The 13678-nt window shown below is 40.8% G+C and overlaps 1 protein-coding gene across 3 annotated transcripts in view; it reads right to left on the reverse strand.

Annotated features, from left to right (window-relative positions):
• The window catches only part of AMPH (amphiphysin), a 107308-nt gene that overhangs the window by 12631 nt on the left and 80999 nt on the right, over nucleotides 1–13678 (reverse strand). For 2 of the 3 annotated variants that reach the window (XM_071561562.1, XM_071561560.1), the window contains exons 12-17: nucleotides 12961–13068; nucleotides 10177–10200; nucleotides 8596–8619; nucleotides 5920–5952; nucleotides 4545–4595; nucleotides 2641–2757 (exon numbers count right to left, since the gene is read on the reverse strand). In XM_071561562.1, coding sequence (XP_071417663.1) covers nucleotides 2641–2757; nucleotides 4545–4595; nucleotides 5920–5952; nucleotides 8596–8619; nucleotides 10177–10200; nucleotides 12961–13068 — 357 coding nt within the window. The remainder of the gene's footprint in view (nucleotides 1–2640; nucleotides 2758–4544; nucleotides 4596–5919; nucleotides 5953–8595; nucleotides 8620–10176; nucleotides 10201–12960; nucleotides 13069–13678) is intronic. The other variant, XM_071561563.1, reaches the window with a different exon arrangement.

The following is a 13678-nucleotide window of genomic DNA, read 5'->3' on the forward strand; positions in this document are numbered from 1 at the left end:
CTGTAAAGACCTTATGACCACCTGCAAGTCAGGAGACAGATGCCTTCCCTGCTTATACCATAAAACAGTGCTGAATTTCTGCCATTTGCTGTATTTACAATTTACCTTTAGAAATTATAATCATCTTGCACTTTAAAGTGAGGAATGTGCTAGCCTTTGCCATTTTCTTAATAATTCCCTGACAATATTCTCTGATAAGAAGTCCATCAGCTCAGCTTTGGGTATCTTTGCAGAAGAATCTAATATATACATATCCATATCTTTAAATGAGAACTGGTTTCCAGGCTAACTGAAAACACAGTCTTGGCTGGAAAGGTGAAAGTAAGGAGAATGTATCTTGCTTCCCAAAGCCTGGGCTTTCCCCAAGTTACTGTGACTATTGTGTGCTAGTCTAATTAGCAGCATTTTGCTGTTCTGATTAGCTGGAAGTTGCAATTTTGTGAATAGTGGAGTTCGAGAAGAGAGACAGGGTAGCATAAACTCCATCATTTCTAGAGCATGAAAGCCTAGCAAAAAGGATGACTAAGTAACATGTTAGTAAACTAACACCCTGGTTCCAGAGAGAAAAAAACCTTGTTCTGCAGACATCAGACACTATTCTACATTAGTTGTCTCCTGTATACAAGAGCCATATATCTTATCTTTAATAGCCGTATGCTCCAGTTTGGCACCTGCACTTCACACTCAGAAGCTGGACACAGCTGACCACTCCTCTGCATCTAACCACTGTACTGCTCTCTGAAACAATACTATTAGGGCACCATGAATTGTACCTACAGTGGGATTCAACCATAATTAGACACTCGAAGCTGCAGGCTGTTTCCTGGCCTCTGCTGTACTTGCCCAGTGTCTGCAAAGAGCTTATCACGGGGCAGTTCCCTGTATGCTTATACACAGCTTTGAAAACCACAGTATTTAGCTGAGTGTCTGACTCCTTTAATGGGAGAACATCAGAGTCCTGACAGTATCAGATCCAAAGCACTGAGAGGCTCTTTCCAAACTAATGAACATAATGAAAGCAGAAAGGCTGATGTTTGAGCACTGCTCTGAGCTCCAAGCACTATGTCTCTCATGTAGTTGAAGAAGAAAGGGAATTAACATTTCATAAGCTTTCACTTTATTATGATGTCCTCTTGTCATCGTTGCTTGAATGTGAAAAATTGATGTGGTGAGAGGGGTAGTATTATTTGAAAAAGCAATAAATCAGTGGTTAATGCATTATGTGCGTCAGACTATCCTTTGGATGTTACAGCTGCCTTTGGGTCATATAGAAAATGAAAGCAGAACTGCTGCTGAGAAATGATGTCTTAATCTTTTGCAACTCAGTGTACTTTTCCTTGGCTTTGATCATATTTGTCATTAATCCTAATTTTCAAATCTCTTCCGTGCAAATTCTGGAAAGCCTGAAATAACCTTTCAGAGTCAAATGCAGAATTGCACCATTTTAGGCAATTTTTAAATCAACACTTTCAGCTTATTTTCCCAAATTACCAAGGACAACCTCATTTTCAATATGCAATAAAAAAAAACAAGAACAAACCTAACCAAAACTGCTTAACTTCTTCTCAATGTCTCTGTTATTTCTTCTGGTTTGTTCTTAAATTGCCTGTCTCTTGCACTGTATTTCTCACTGCACACTGGGACGCCCCCAAGCCCAAGTGCAGCTGAGCAAGCTAAAAGCTTGTTCTTCTGAGAACACAGCACCAAACTGTGCTCAACAGTCCAAAAGGCACAGCTATACATCTTTCAGCAGCTTCTGTGGCAGAGGAACTCACCCAAAACCAACTCCTTTTTTCCATCCAGTTTTTCAGTAGCAATCTGCATACTCTACCAGTGACCAGCACTCATCAGAACCCTTGAACATGTTACTGTCTTGAGCAAAGCAGGCTACAAAAACAGATGTATTTTTCCTCCAGGGTTTCTTGACCTGTAGGTATAATCCACCAGCAAGACTTGCTGATAGTAGTATGTAGCAGAGGAAACTCAGATAAAAAGGATATTCACCGAGATACCTGTATGAAAAGGGATGTTAGTCAGCATAAAACCCTGTGTCGACTGCCTCAGACCACCTCTTAATTTGCAGTGACATTGTGTGCCCTGCTTTGTTCTCCATGCACACTTGTACTTCTCCTGTCATCATTTCCTGAATGCTGACATGTAAAAAATCTCCAAAGTGGTGTTTAGAGTTCCCTCTTTGGTTCACAACTGTCTTCTAAACTGTGCATCTTGTAGAAATTGATAATACAATCACTTTTTTTCTGGAATTTTCGTGCTCTAGTAAGGACCATACAAGATGCTTGAAATGAAATGAGGAAACTACTAAGGTCATTTAAAAATGGCATCAATTCTTCCCCCTTCTGAAGTTCATCTGGAATCAACCAACCTGTGAAACCAGCAATCACTGAGATGAACATGCCTGAAATGCCAAATGTAAGAGGAGTGACCTCTCAGGGCTGAAAGGAGGATGAGTGCTGGTGAGACCATGCTGTGACACAGCCAGACATGTGGGAGAGCAGCCATGGAGGGTAACCAAGGGAAGGATGACCATGGGAAGGGCGACTGAGATGCAGCAGGCACATTCCCTGATGAAACATGGCTCAGATGAGGCCTGGGAGGTGGCACAGTGCACAGATCACTCACCACAGGCTGCTCTGCCTCCTCGACAGGCTCACCAGGGATGGCCTCCTTTTCCAGAACAGCAGCAGCAGAGGTTTCCTCGACCTTGGGTTCCTCAGGCGGAGCTTCTTCAGCTTCAGCCTTTTGTTATTGATTTTTAGGTAGACAGTGGAAAAATTGTTGAGGAGGACATGATAGTGGGGAGGGAGGAGGGGAAGGGGAACTGTGCCTGGCACAGTGCTGCTTCAGGCTCAACATTGCTGGGTTTTGCCTCTGGCCAAGCACAGCACCTAAAGGGCATTTTCATCCTCCAAGTTCTTTAAGTAAAATGAGCCAGTTTTACATCCCTCCCTCACAAGGAAAGAAAGCATAGCTTCCTGAGTTACAGTAAGAGGTAATGCAAGGGAGGGGAAGTCACCCAGTTTGATCAAAAATGCTCCAGAAGCTGATGGCAAGACCCGAAGTTGAAACTGGAACCCTGTGTACCAACCTGGTCTTCAAATAAGAGTTTTCCAAATCATCTCCTACTCCTCAGTTCTGTCTGTTCTCAGAAAAACACAGTCCCTCCTCCAGTGAAGGTAAGAATCAAATAGCAGAGACTCAAACAGCTTTTCTATACACAAGGGCAAACATGACTGACTGAGTTCTAGCCATGCAAAAATCATTCCTGGTTTCTTATTAAAATGCATCTTCCCTTGAGCTCTCAATCACTTAGAAGGCATCCACCCACTATTGGGATTTCCACCCTCTTAAATTTTGGCCTCAGCTTGTTTTTTAGCCAGAGGATCTACCAAGTATCACCAGCCCTGGCAAAATAGCTCACAGCAGAAGTGCAATCTCCAGTGGAAAAATCACCTTACAAATATGCACACATACAAGGGGAGAGCTCCAAGCAATCCTCAGCATATTGCATTTATAAAGATGGCTGAGTCAACCAAATAAAATAACCCCAATAGATTAATTTGCCATGAACAAATTGCTCAGCATACAATGGAGCTCAAAAGCAATTGCTTGGTAGTTTTTAACAGGCAGCTGGCTAGAATATGATGTCTCCTGTGAGACATGAAGGGATGGCTCCCATGAAATTCTTTATGATAGTAAAATCTCCTCCTGATTTTTTTCAGGAAAAACCCCATAGCCTCTCAATTCTTTACTCATATATTCCTTAAGCAGATTAATTTTTAATGAGGCACAGAGAAGTTTGCCTATGCAAGACCTTCAGGATTTGGCACACCATAAAGGAGCATTCACTATATTGTATCAGGCTGTGGAGAAACCTCTCTGTGCAGTGTATTAATGACAGCTCTAGAAAATTTCCCAAAGAAGAGATAGGACTGAAATGAGAAACACAAAGCAGATTTATCCCAGGTGAGTTTCCTGAGGTTTAATGCTGGAAGATTCTTTCAGGCTTAAAACCTCAGGTAACGTGTCATAAAGCAGATTGCATTGATATGGTTCAAGTCACTTGTTGACAAGCAGACTTCAGTTACCAAAAAGACTTTCAAAAAGATTGTCAACTCCTTAGAAGTAGATCGTGCCTACTATTAATATGTGGAGAGTGGGTAAAACTACAGCAGTATTGGAGATATTTAAACAGTCATCACATGCTATCACCTGCTTGCCCTACACTGGACCACAGTACTCATTCTAGTCATTTCTTAATGAACAAACTGTTTGATGACACCTTTTTAAAGTAAAGGTCTTATCTCAGAATATTCTGGTTTTCTTTTCTTTTGCTCTGTGCTATCCTTGTGAAAGATTGGTTCAGTGAGTATGGATTTACAAACTGCAATGATATCAGCCACCCAAGCTGTTGTGTTTTAAAGGATGGAAAACACAAAAGAGAGAAAATCTCTTTGCATAAAGAAAGAATAAAGAAACTCTTTTTTTACAAGGCATTTAAAAAGGAACCAAAAGCCACCACTTACCAAAGGCTCTGTCACATTCTCATTTGATTGCACTGCAAACGCAGAGATATCCTAGATACAGAAATGAAGCATGAATGCAAAAACATTTGAGACAGGATATTTGCAGATATCCATCAAAGCACATTCACACAGAATATGATGACAAATACATCTTAACTAATAAATATCTTTAATACGTACTTAGATTTTCTAAGTCCTATTAATTAATATTAAACACATCCCTTTTTCAGTTGTACATTCAATCCCTCTAAACTAAGAAGTTTTTCACTCAACAGAGTCAGTGAAAAGCTATTCATTAGATAGATGTGATTTACAAGGACTTTGTTTTAGGTACAATGCACTTCTAAGTCATGAACCTTTTCGCAGACTACACATGGCTGTGCTTGGAGAGCATGGTAGCTCTAAGCTACTTTCATATCTTCTTGATCCTCGGCTTTTATTTGAATAATAACTAGAGTAATTACAGATACAAAATTTTACCTGCATTAAGAAATGGAAATATGGAGGTGTTTTCCAACACTTCGCTCATTCAGAACCAATTAATTTGCAAAATATTGCTGAGCCAAATTATTTTCCTACTGCAGTGAAGGCAGCAAATATAAATTTACTCCAGAGCAACATTTTGCCTTAATTATTAGAGGTGGTAGCATTGTGCTGTGCCCCTTCCTAACAGATCCTTTACTAAACTAAACATCCTGGAGCAGAATTTCAATCCCTGTATAAGCTGAGTTCTTTTGGGTACTTTAAAAATATGGTGTACAGCATGTGCTGTGGATGAGCCAGTCTCTAAAAGGATGCTAAAAAAAATGAGGCCCCAGGTTATCCACCTGAAATTTGAAAGCATAAACATGGTGCCTTCATGTGCTGTATCTCTGTGATGGGTACCACAGTCTCACCATCAGCACAGCAGTGAACAAACACCTTACATTTCACTTTGAGAGTAAAACATATCCTAACTGAAAATAAACATGGAGGAGAAAACTTCTCATTATATTTACACAGAGAGTCACTGAAATTGTGGGAAACTGAGGAAACCACTCTTTACAGGATTTTGGGATTGTGAGAAAAAATCCATACAAGAGCACAATAAAAAAGAGCTAAACCAGCCCTTTTTAGAGGAATAAGTCAGTCCCACAAAGGTAGTTAGACTTTTTGCTATTAAATTCAGTGAGGCCAAGAGTTCTGAGAGTATTAGAACCATTCTAGCAACATCAAAGAAGAATTTCAGAGAACAGACAAGGTCTGGATTTCACATAGTATGACATTGCTATGCAGCTTGTCTGTAGAAGAGATTTCCTGAAGTTGTATAGCCAGTCCTGATCCCTTCCTAACAGCAGAGAAAAAAAATTTATCTCAAAACCTGTTTGCTTCTTACCTGAGCAAATCCATTAAATGCTGTGGTGGATGCCTAAGTAGAAGTGAAGATCAGAACAAATTATTATTTGTTTACTAGATCAGAACATGAGTCAAAACATTTTTATTTGCAAAATAAAAATGTAGGCCAGACATCCAAAAGAAAAAAAAAACAACAAACCAAACCAAACCAAGAAAAAAGGGTAAGGCAGCAAGAAATTTGACAACAGTGCTATTTGATAACAGGCATCACAGGCTTAAAGAAAATAAAAAGAGAAAAGCAGAGTAATTTAGGTATTTTTACAAAACAATAATAAAAAAAAGACTAGGTGCATTTAAAGATATTCAGATAAAACACAAAAGCTGCGAGACACAATGTGCCTCATTCACCATTTTGAAATGCATTTTTGGCAGCCTTTTCATTACAGGGCTGAAGGGCACCACACTATGAACAGCTGCATGGCAATTTTTCAACAAAAAGAATAGCACGGGCTTAGGAAGGGCAGTGGGAAACACACAGATGGAATGTTTGTAAACGACAAGGTTATGCATGGCCTAAGGAACTCTTTGTCTAGACTAGGCTACACACTGGGGTAGGTACCTCTTCTTTATCAGCCTCAATTTCCTGGTACAACAATCCATATCTCCGGTTAGCAATTTCATCTTCAGATAAATCTGAGTTGTTGGTCTCATTGTCTTTAGGACTAGTTGAGCTCTCGGTGCTAGCATTCCTGGAGTTTCCCATTTGAAACAGAGCCAAGGGTCTAGCTACCTCCTTGCTCGGCCCAGGATTGTTACTGCCTGCCTGCTCCCCAGGCAGACCTTGCTTTACTGATGTCTCCTGAATTTTATTGCTTGTGCTTGCACCTACTTCTCCCCAGCTGTTATCAGTACCTCCTAGGTCTTGTGTAGACCATTTATTACTAATGCCTAACCAAACGTTTTCCAGGTTACCTTCCTCTGAGTCTTGCTGTTTGGGGAAAAAGGGCCAATTATCCAGTCCATTGGCTTGGCTATCTGACAGATTAGAAAAACCCCAGGAATCATTAGTAACTGTTGGATCCCAGTTTGCCAGCCAGGGTTCTGTTTCCAAGGCTTCAGGAACACCACTGCTACTAGGATGCTCTTCAGTGACTGCTGCTGCTGCCCTACCTGCCACTTGATCTTCTGCACTATCTAGGCAAGGATTACCACAGCTTGTGCTAGCAGCATCGGCTGTCTTGGGCAGCAGTGCCCCCTGGTTTTCAGCAGCAGCTTGACCTTCAGTGCCAGTACTACCATTTGGGAGATGGCTGATGCTATTATCTTCAGTTTCTTTACCAGACTCTTCTGCACTGAATAATTCAGCATGACACAGATCACTCCCGGTATCTGTAGAGTATTTTCCTGTGTGGTCAGTTACCTCTAGGTCAACCCCTGCCCTCCTGTTTATGCACTCTGTAGAGGTACTCTCTCCAGTACCATTGTCAGTTTGGTCTAAGGCATCCTCAAAAGTTCTTTCATGGCCCTGATCCCACATACCAAGGACTGTCTCAAATTCAGTGCCAGTGTTCTCTATAGCGTTGCCAGTGGTCTCTATAGTGTTACAGTTGTACGCTACTGTTTTGTCCCCACTTCCCAGCCCTGTGCTCAACAATGGTATTTCTCCATCTGTCTCCTCAATGACATCAACCTGTTTGAATTCTTCTTCTCTAGTGTTTTCTAGGTTAGCACCACTAGCTCTCCCAGTATCCCCATCATTATCTTCAAACTCGGGGAAATTTTCTACCTCTGTGCTGACTAAAGTTTCAAGATCTGATTTTGCTAAACCCTTCTGAAGTTTTGCCTCACTGTTTCCTCTGGTTTCACAACCTCGCTCTTCCAGTTCCTCTGTACCTTCTACCTCCTTGTAGTTAGCTCCGGTCTCTACCTTTTCACTTGGCTTGACACCTGCCCACTCGTCTTCCTCATGCTCTTCCTCTGCCTTTTGCACATCACATGGGAGGGGTTCATCCAACAAGCTATCAGTTCCCAGGATGGGTGTCTCAACACTGGTTACAGTCTCTAAAGGCTGATTGGTCACCACATCTTCCCACGGGATATTTTTGGCATCCAACTGGTCCTCCAGTGAAGTCCTCTGGTTTTCGTTTATGGAAGCTGACCCTGGTGCAGCATCCTCCTGCTCACCCACTGCAGGCCAAGCACCAGCAGGCAGAACACCTGTGGATTCGCTGGGGGTTTGCTCTGCCCCAGGGAAAAGCAAAGAACCGCCTGCAGCGCTTTCCTGGCTGACACTGGGTGTGCTAACATCTAGGCCCCAGCTGAGTGAACCTAGATCAGTTTGAGATCTGTTAATATCTTCTGATGGCCCACTGTTTGGGGTTTCCTCCATGACCAGGTTACACAGGGAAAGACTTTTTGAAGAATCAGGCTTTAAGCAGACAGAAAAGCAAAGAAAAAACACAAGATGAAAAAGATAAAGGCGGACTTGATGAGAAAACACAAAATTTATATTTTTACAAGAGCAATTTTAATTTAAAGAATGAAGTGACTAAATTAAGCCATTTAAGGAAAAGCTATGTGGTTTGCAACATCTGGAAGCAATAGACTATAATGCAGAAGAGCAGCACTGATAGACAGAACTAGAGAACTATATATTGCACCACAATGATTAAAGCGTGTCTAGAGCGGCTGTGATTCTGGGGGGAGGTTTGCTTACCGGCTGCACCAATTCACTGCTTGTCTGTACAGGAGAAAGTCATACACAGAAAGTCACACATGTAAAGACATACATATAAATATATACATACACAGAAAATAAGAACATGATGTACTTTGTTACAGCAGCAGTTCGTGAATTAGCAGTTCTCTAACCAGCAGCAGTTACCAGTGTGGGGAAGGAGCAGCAGGTCCTTTCCTGTCGCTCCACAAAAGACTAATCCCAGGCCCTTGAATTTTAAACCTCTGCATTACATTATGAAACAAGGCACATCTTCCTTTCTTGTGTGAGTCACTGACAGTTTTATTGCAGGACTCCTGTTGCAGGTCTATTTTAAAGAGGAGTTGCTCTATGAGACAGTGAAAAATAAGTGACAGTGACAATGCAAGCAGTGGTAGGACTTGTATTTACGCTCAGGCATCACTCAGGCAATGCAGACTACCCTGAGCACACAGCTCTTATTCTCCGTTATGTTGTAGAGGTTCTTACATCCACACAGAGTAAGGCACTGAGTCACAAACCTGCTGCCCACACTGCCACTTTGAACAGACAAATGCTGCAAGGAAGTTCAACTACTGTGCACTCAACTTATTAAGAAAAAATTTGTAAAAGCTTGAGTATCCCTAATTTCAAATGTTCACTAGGGACTTTAAAAAAAACAAACAAGCTAAAGCAAAGATGAAAATAACTATAATCCAGAATACATATATAATATTAAAAAGCTATAAATAAAAGTGTGCAAAGAGAAGATAAAGCTATCTAATATAGGTTTAGAGGAACACATTCACAACACTTCTGGGTAGTTTAGCTGGCCTAGATATTTGCAGCCTTGAAATTTTGAATACTCTACATATATGACTTTTTTCAGGCTTTATTTAACTTTACTTGATAGAGGGAGGTGAACATTTAATATACATCACATATGGTACATGTTCACAAAACAGTGCTGCAAACCTGAATACATGACAAGCATTCACAGATTTCTGTGCTGGCCAAAGTTACAAAAGGCCAAAAGTGAGTGTACCAGGCTCCATGTCAAGTCAACCCAGACAACTCCATGACAAAGTCAAAAGAAAGGTCACAAAAATGAGTTGTTTTCTTGCTGCTGATCATTGTATTTGGTTTAGCATCAGGAGGAAGAAGGAAGGATTTATAACAGTTTCCTGCAGTAGCAGGTGTTGTTGTGAATAGCTTCAGTTCACTGTATGCTCACAAAGACAAACCAAATTCTCGCTTCCCTACTGAATTTTGAGAAAATAGTAGTCCCTTGGGTAAAGGTCCTGAGGAACTACATCTTCAGGTAATTAAAACAACTGAGTAACATCCATTATTACACTCTAATGGCTGTAATTCAGGCATGGTAAAAACAACACACTTAGCTACAATAATTGTGAATTTTATTAGCCTAGATTTCTGACATCACTTAGGGTTTGTAGGCCAAGCAACAGTTGCTTAATACACTTGAAAGCATCATGGTTTGTAAATTATTTATCTTGGCTTTGGGTAAAGGCATTTTAAATCGGAGTTTAGGTTGTCACAAAATCAGAGGCACAGAAACATAATTATAAATGTCAGGCTTACCGTCCACAGATCCCAGGGCAATGTCTGAAAAAAGGAGTGGAAAAAGGAGGCCATGAGGAGAATATCATTCATATACTCTATGTCTAAACAATGTGCTTTAACTACGAAGATCGAACTTATTGATATGTGTATTTATAATACATATATATTTTATATATTAGCACACAAACAAGGAAGTTGACCAATATTTTCTTTTTCTTGTCCAATCTGTTAATAAATGTTAGTGACCTTTTACAGAAGAACTAAATAAACTGAGGAAAGAAAAGCATCAGACTTCATGCCAAGTATTTATAGCCCATGCCCTGAGAAGGAGCTCTGCTGGTTGGCCCCCAAAGCTGCCTGAGATGCTTCAAAATGTATCTACTACATTAAAGTCCACAAAACTCCAAAGCCTAAAGACATTCATAAAGTCAAATGTGAAATTGAAACATTTACAAATGTTAAATGTGACATCTGGTGCATTTAGCTTCTTTTCTTGCCTGCTTCATAATTTATAAGGACAGAATGGTTCTCTGAACAACTCCTGCTTTGATGAGCACAAGACACAGTAGTAACTCATTACTCAGACTTACAGCAAATTAACTTCAAGAGCCATTATGCATTCATTTTAATTTAATCCATGTATGTGCTGTTTCTGCAGATGTAATTCACAAGTGCATGTTCTTACTTCACTGTAACATTACCAGTTGAGCATTCAAGCTTTAAGGAAAAATGCAAGGTCTATTCTTATAGTGCTAAATGGTACAAACCTACTGACTTTCATGAAAGGAAAAATTGCTCATTTTCCATTTTTTCATTTTCCTTTCAACTTTAAGCATGAGGGAGAAGAAATAAACTGAAGAAAGGTGAGAGCACAGCTAGAAAATGGAGAAGAGGGCCAGGCAGGTTTAGAAAGGTCGCTTCTGAAGCAGCCACAGGAACAGAAAAGCAGTTGAGCAAGGCCAGGCCAGGGCTCACTTAGTGTGGTTCAATCACCCTGGCAGAGCAGTGGAGGGAGGTAATTAATTAAACTGTTAATAGAGAAGTCACGCCAGGCCTCCCAAGGCATCCAGCACAGAGGACTCCTCCTGCCTTGACACCACTTCTTCAGCAGTTTGCTGAATGAAAAGTCTCCAAGACTGAGGCAAAAGCACCACTTAAGGCTCTGTTGGAATCTCCCTACAAGCACAGGGCTCTCCAGAGACTGCAACCACAGGTTTTATTCAGTCTATGCTGCCATAGCACTGATCCTGTCAAATCCAGGACTGTCTTCCCTCTGAAAACGTGGTGTTCTGACTCATCCACACACTCTTGTGGGTGTGGACCATCCCTTCTTATACATATGTTAGGAGGAAAGGTAAAAGGAGAGGAGAGTCTGAAGGTGCTCAGTGATTGCTTTCTGTGTACCTAGATGAAAACTTACAAGGTACTTTTCTATATAGAATTATATTCTGTATTTCATAGTACATTTGTATCTAAAATAACTGTTTTTTAATGAAACTAATAAACTGTTCTACAATCTGTGCAATATGATGTCAGAACAAATGTGTTCTGTCACAGATGTTAAGTATCTTTGGTTTAATGACCCCACGGCTCTAATCAGTGTTATTACAAAAGGAACTCGAAGGGTAGCTAGCAAAGCCACACCTAGAGTTTTCTGTCACTGGTGAATGCCAAGGAATGTCATTCACCTTCCCCTTCCTCTTCCCTGCTTAGAGGGAGCAAAAAATAACAAGTAAAATGCACAAAGCTTCTGCTAGAATGGAACACTTCTGGCAAGTCTCAGTGAGAAATTTCAGATAACATTTGGAATGTTGACAATGCATCATTTTCCTGACAGTGCATATCCCATGAGAGATCACTACAGATCTCATTACATAACTAGAACTGCAGACCAAGTAATTAATTAATTAACTGAGGAAGAGATCAGCGAGAATCAGGACTATCTCAGCTTTAAACTTGCTTGTCTTCTCACTCCTTTCCCAGAGCTGCATTGCTGAGTAGCTGATTAGTTCTCTCGGGTCTCACAGAACAATCCAGATTAGTGATAGCCACAGGGATAATGGGTCTTGCTAACAGTGTGTTAACATTGTTGCTTCGTGACAGGACAGGGATACAGATAGGAAGGTCAGGAGATCTTCCTTCCTTGACTATCTGCCCTCTGGGCAGTGAATTCTGGATTTTAAAACAGCAGGTCCTGTAGGGTAAGCCAATGAATATCAGCAACCTGATATTATCAGCATTTTGTATTCATTTTCATCTTACCAACCCCCACCCCCATAGTGCTGCAAGAAACTGTCATATTAGTGCTGAATGCAGAATTTCTGTAACACAACATCCTACAAGGAAATACCCTATTCCTCACTCTCATTTTGCTTGAGGTTAAGTCTAAAATAGATTTACAGCAAAACCACTCAGCTCACTCTGCTGCCTGGTACAGAAACTCCATCACAGCAAAGCAAACATGTGCTGACTCCACGAGACCTTGGTCCCCTGAGGCACCTCTCCAGACATGAAGAATCAAAGCCAGGTCAGAAAAATAGTCAGAGAAACAAGCACTGGAGAATTACAATGTTTACACTAAGAGTTATTCTAAAGATGGAAAATAACAGCATGCCAAAGTGCAGGCCAATGTACCAGCAACATCATCAAGTACAGGCTTGCTGAGGGCGAAATACAGATGGCTGACTAGAGCTACTCAGGAAGATAAGTTTTTTCAGATGCTGCAGATACACTGTTCATTAGCACACAAGGCAAATCTTTGCTGTCAAACACAGCTTTGCCTACCTCAAGGCAAAGAGATACCTGAGACATGGGTGAATGACTAACTCCTGTTGGTGCAGCTTCTGGCTTGAAGGGGTCAAAGTCCAAATCTAGCAAAGATTCCTCTTTCTTAGCTTCAGGTACTTCATTCTGTAAGAAGAGAAACATAACTCTTGGAAAACTTATCTTTCAAAAGCTTCCCTGGGCAGTAAAATATTAAAATATTAAAATAAACAAAAAGTTATATCATAGACTTACCAGCTGTGGTGCATGCCAGGAGGGGAGGAAGCTCTGAAGATTTTCCTGAGCTTTAGAGTAAGTTTTAATTTTAGGATATTCACTCTTATGATGCCTTTGATTTCTCTATAGTACAGCTTTGTCTTTTCAGGCTAAACAATCACAACCCTTTCAAAAAAGTGCTGAGTGTGCACCATTTGACTGTGAAGGCCCTTCAGAAGTGCTCCGAGACAGACACCAAAACCAGAGACTACATGAATGCCACCCAGTGTCAATGCATTCTGATCAGTGGATCTCTTCCCAAACACAAACATTAATTAAAAGCCCATACTGAAGGACATAAATGCATTTGAATTAAGTTTCAATTCTGAACATGAACACCAGTTTATATTTAATGCTGTCCTCAGCTCTGAACTTTAGGACTAAACACCTCGTAGTGAGGCACCACAACAAGCTGCCCAAAGAAGTTATGGATGTCCCATCCCTGTAAGCATCCAAGGCCAGGTTGGATGGGGCTCTGAGC

The sequence above is a fragment of the Pithys albifrons genome, chromosome 7 (genome assembly GCF_047495875.1).
Source record: "Pithys albifrons albifrons isolate INPA30051 chromosome 7, PitAlb_v1, whole genome shotgun sequence".
Taxonomy (NCBI): Eukaryota; Metazoa; Chordata; class Aves; order Passeriformes; family Thamnophilidae; genus Pithys; species Pithys albifrons.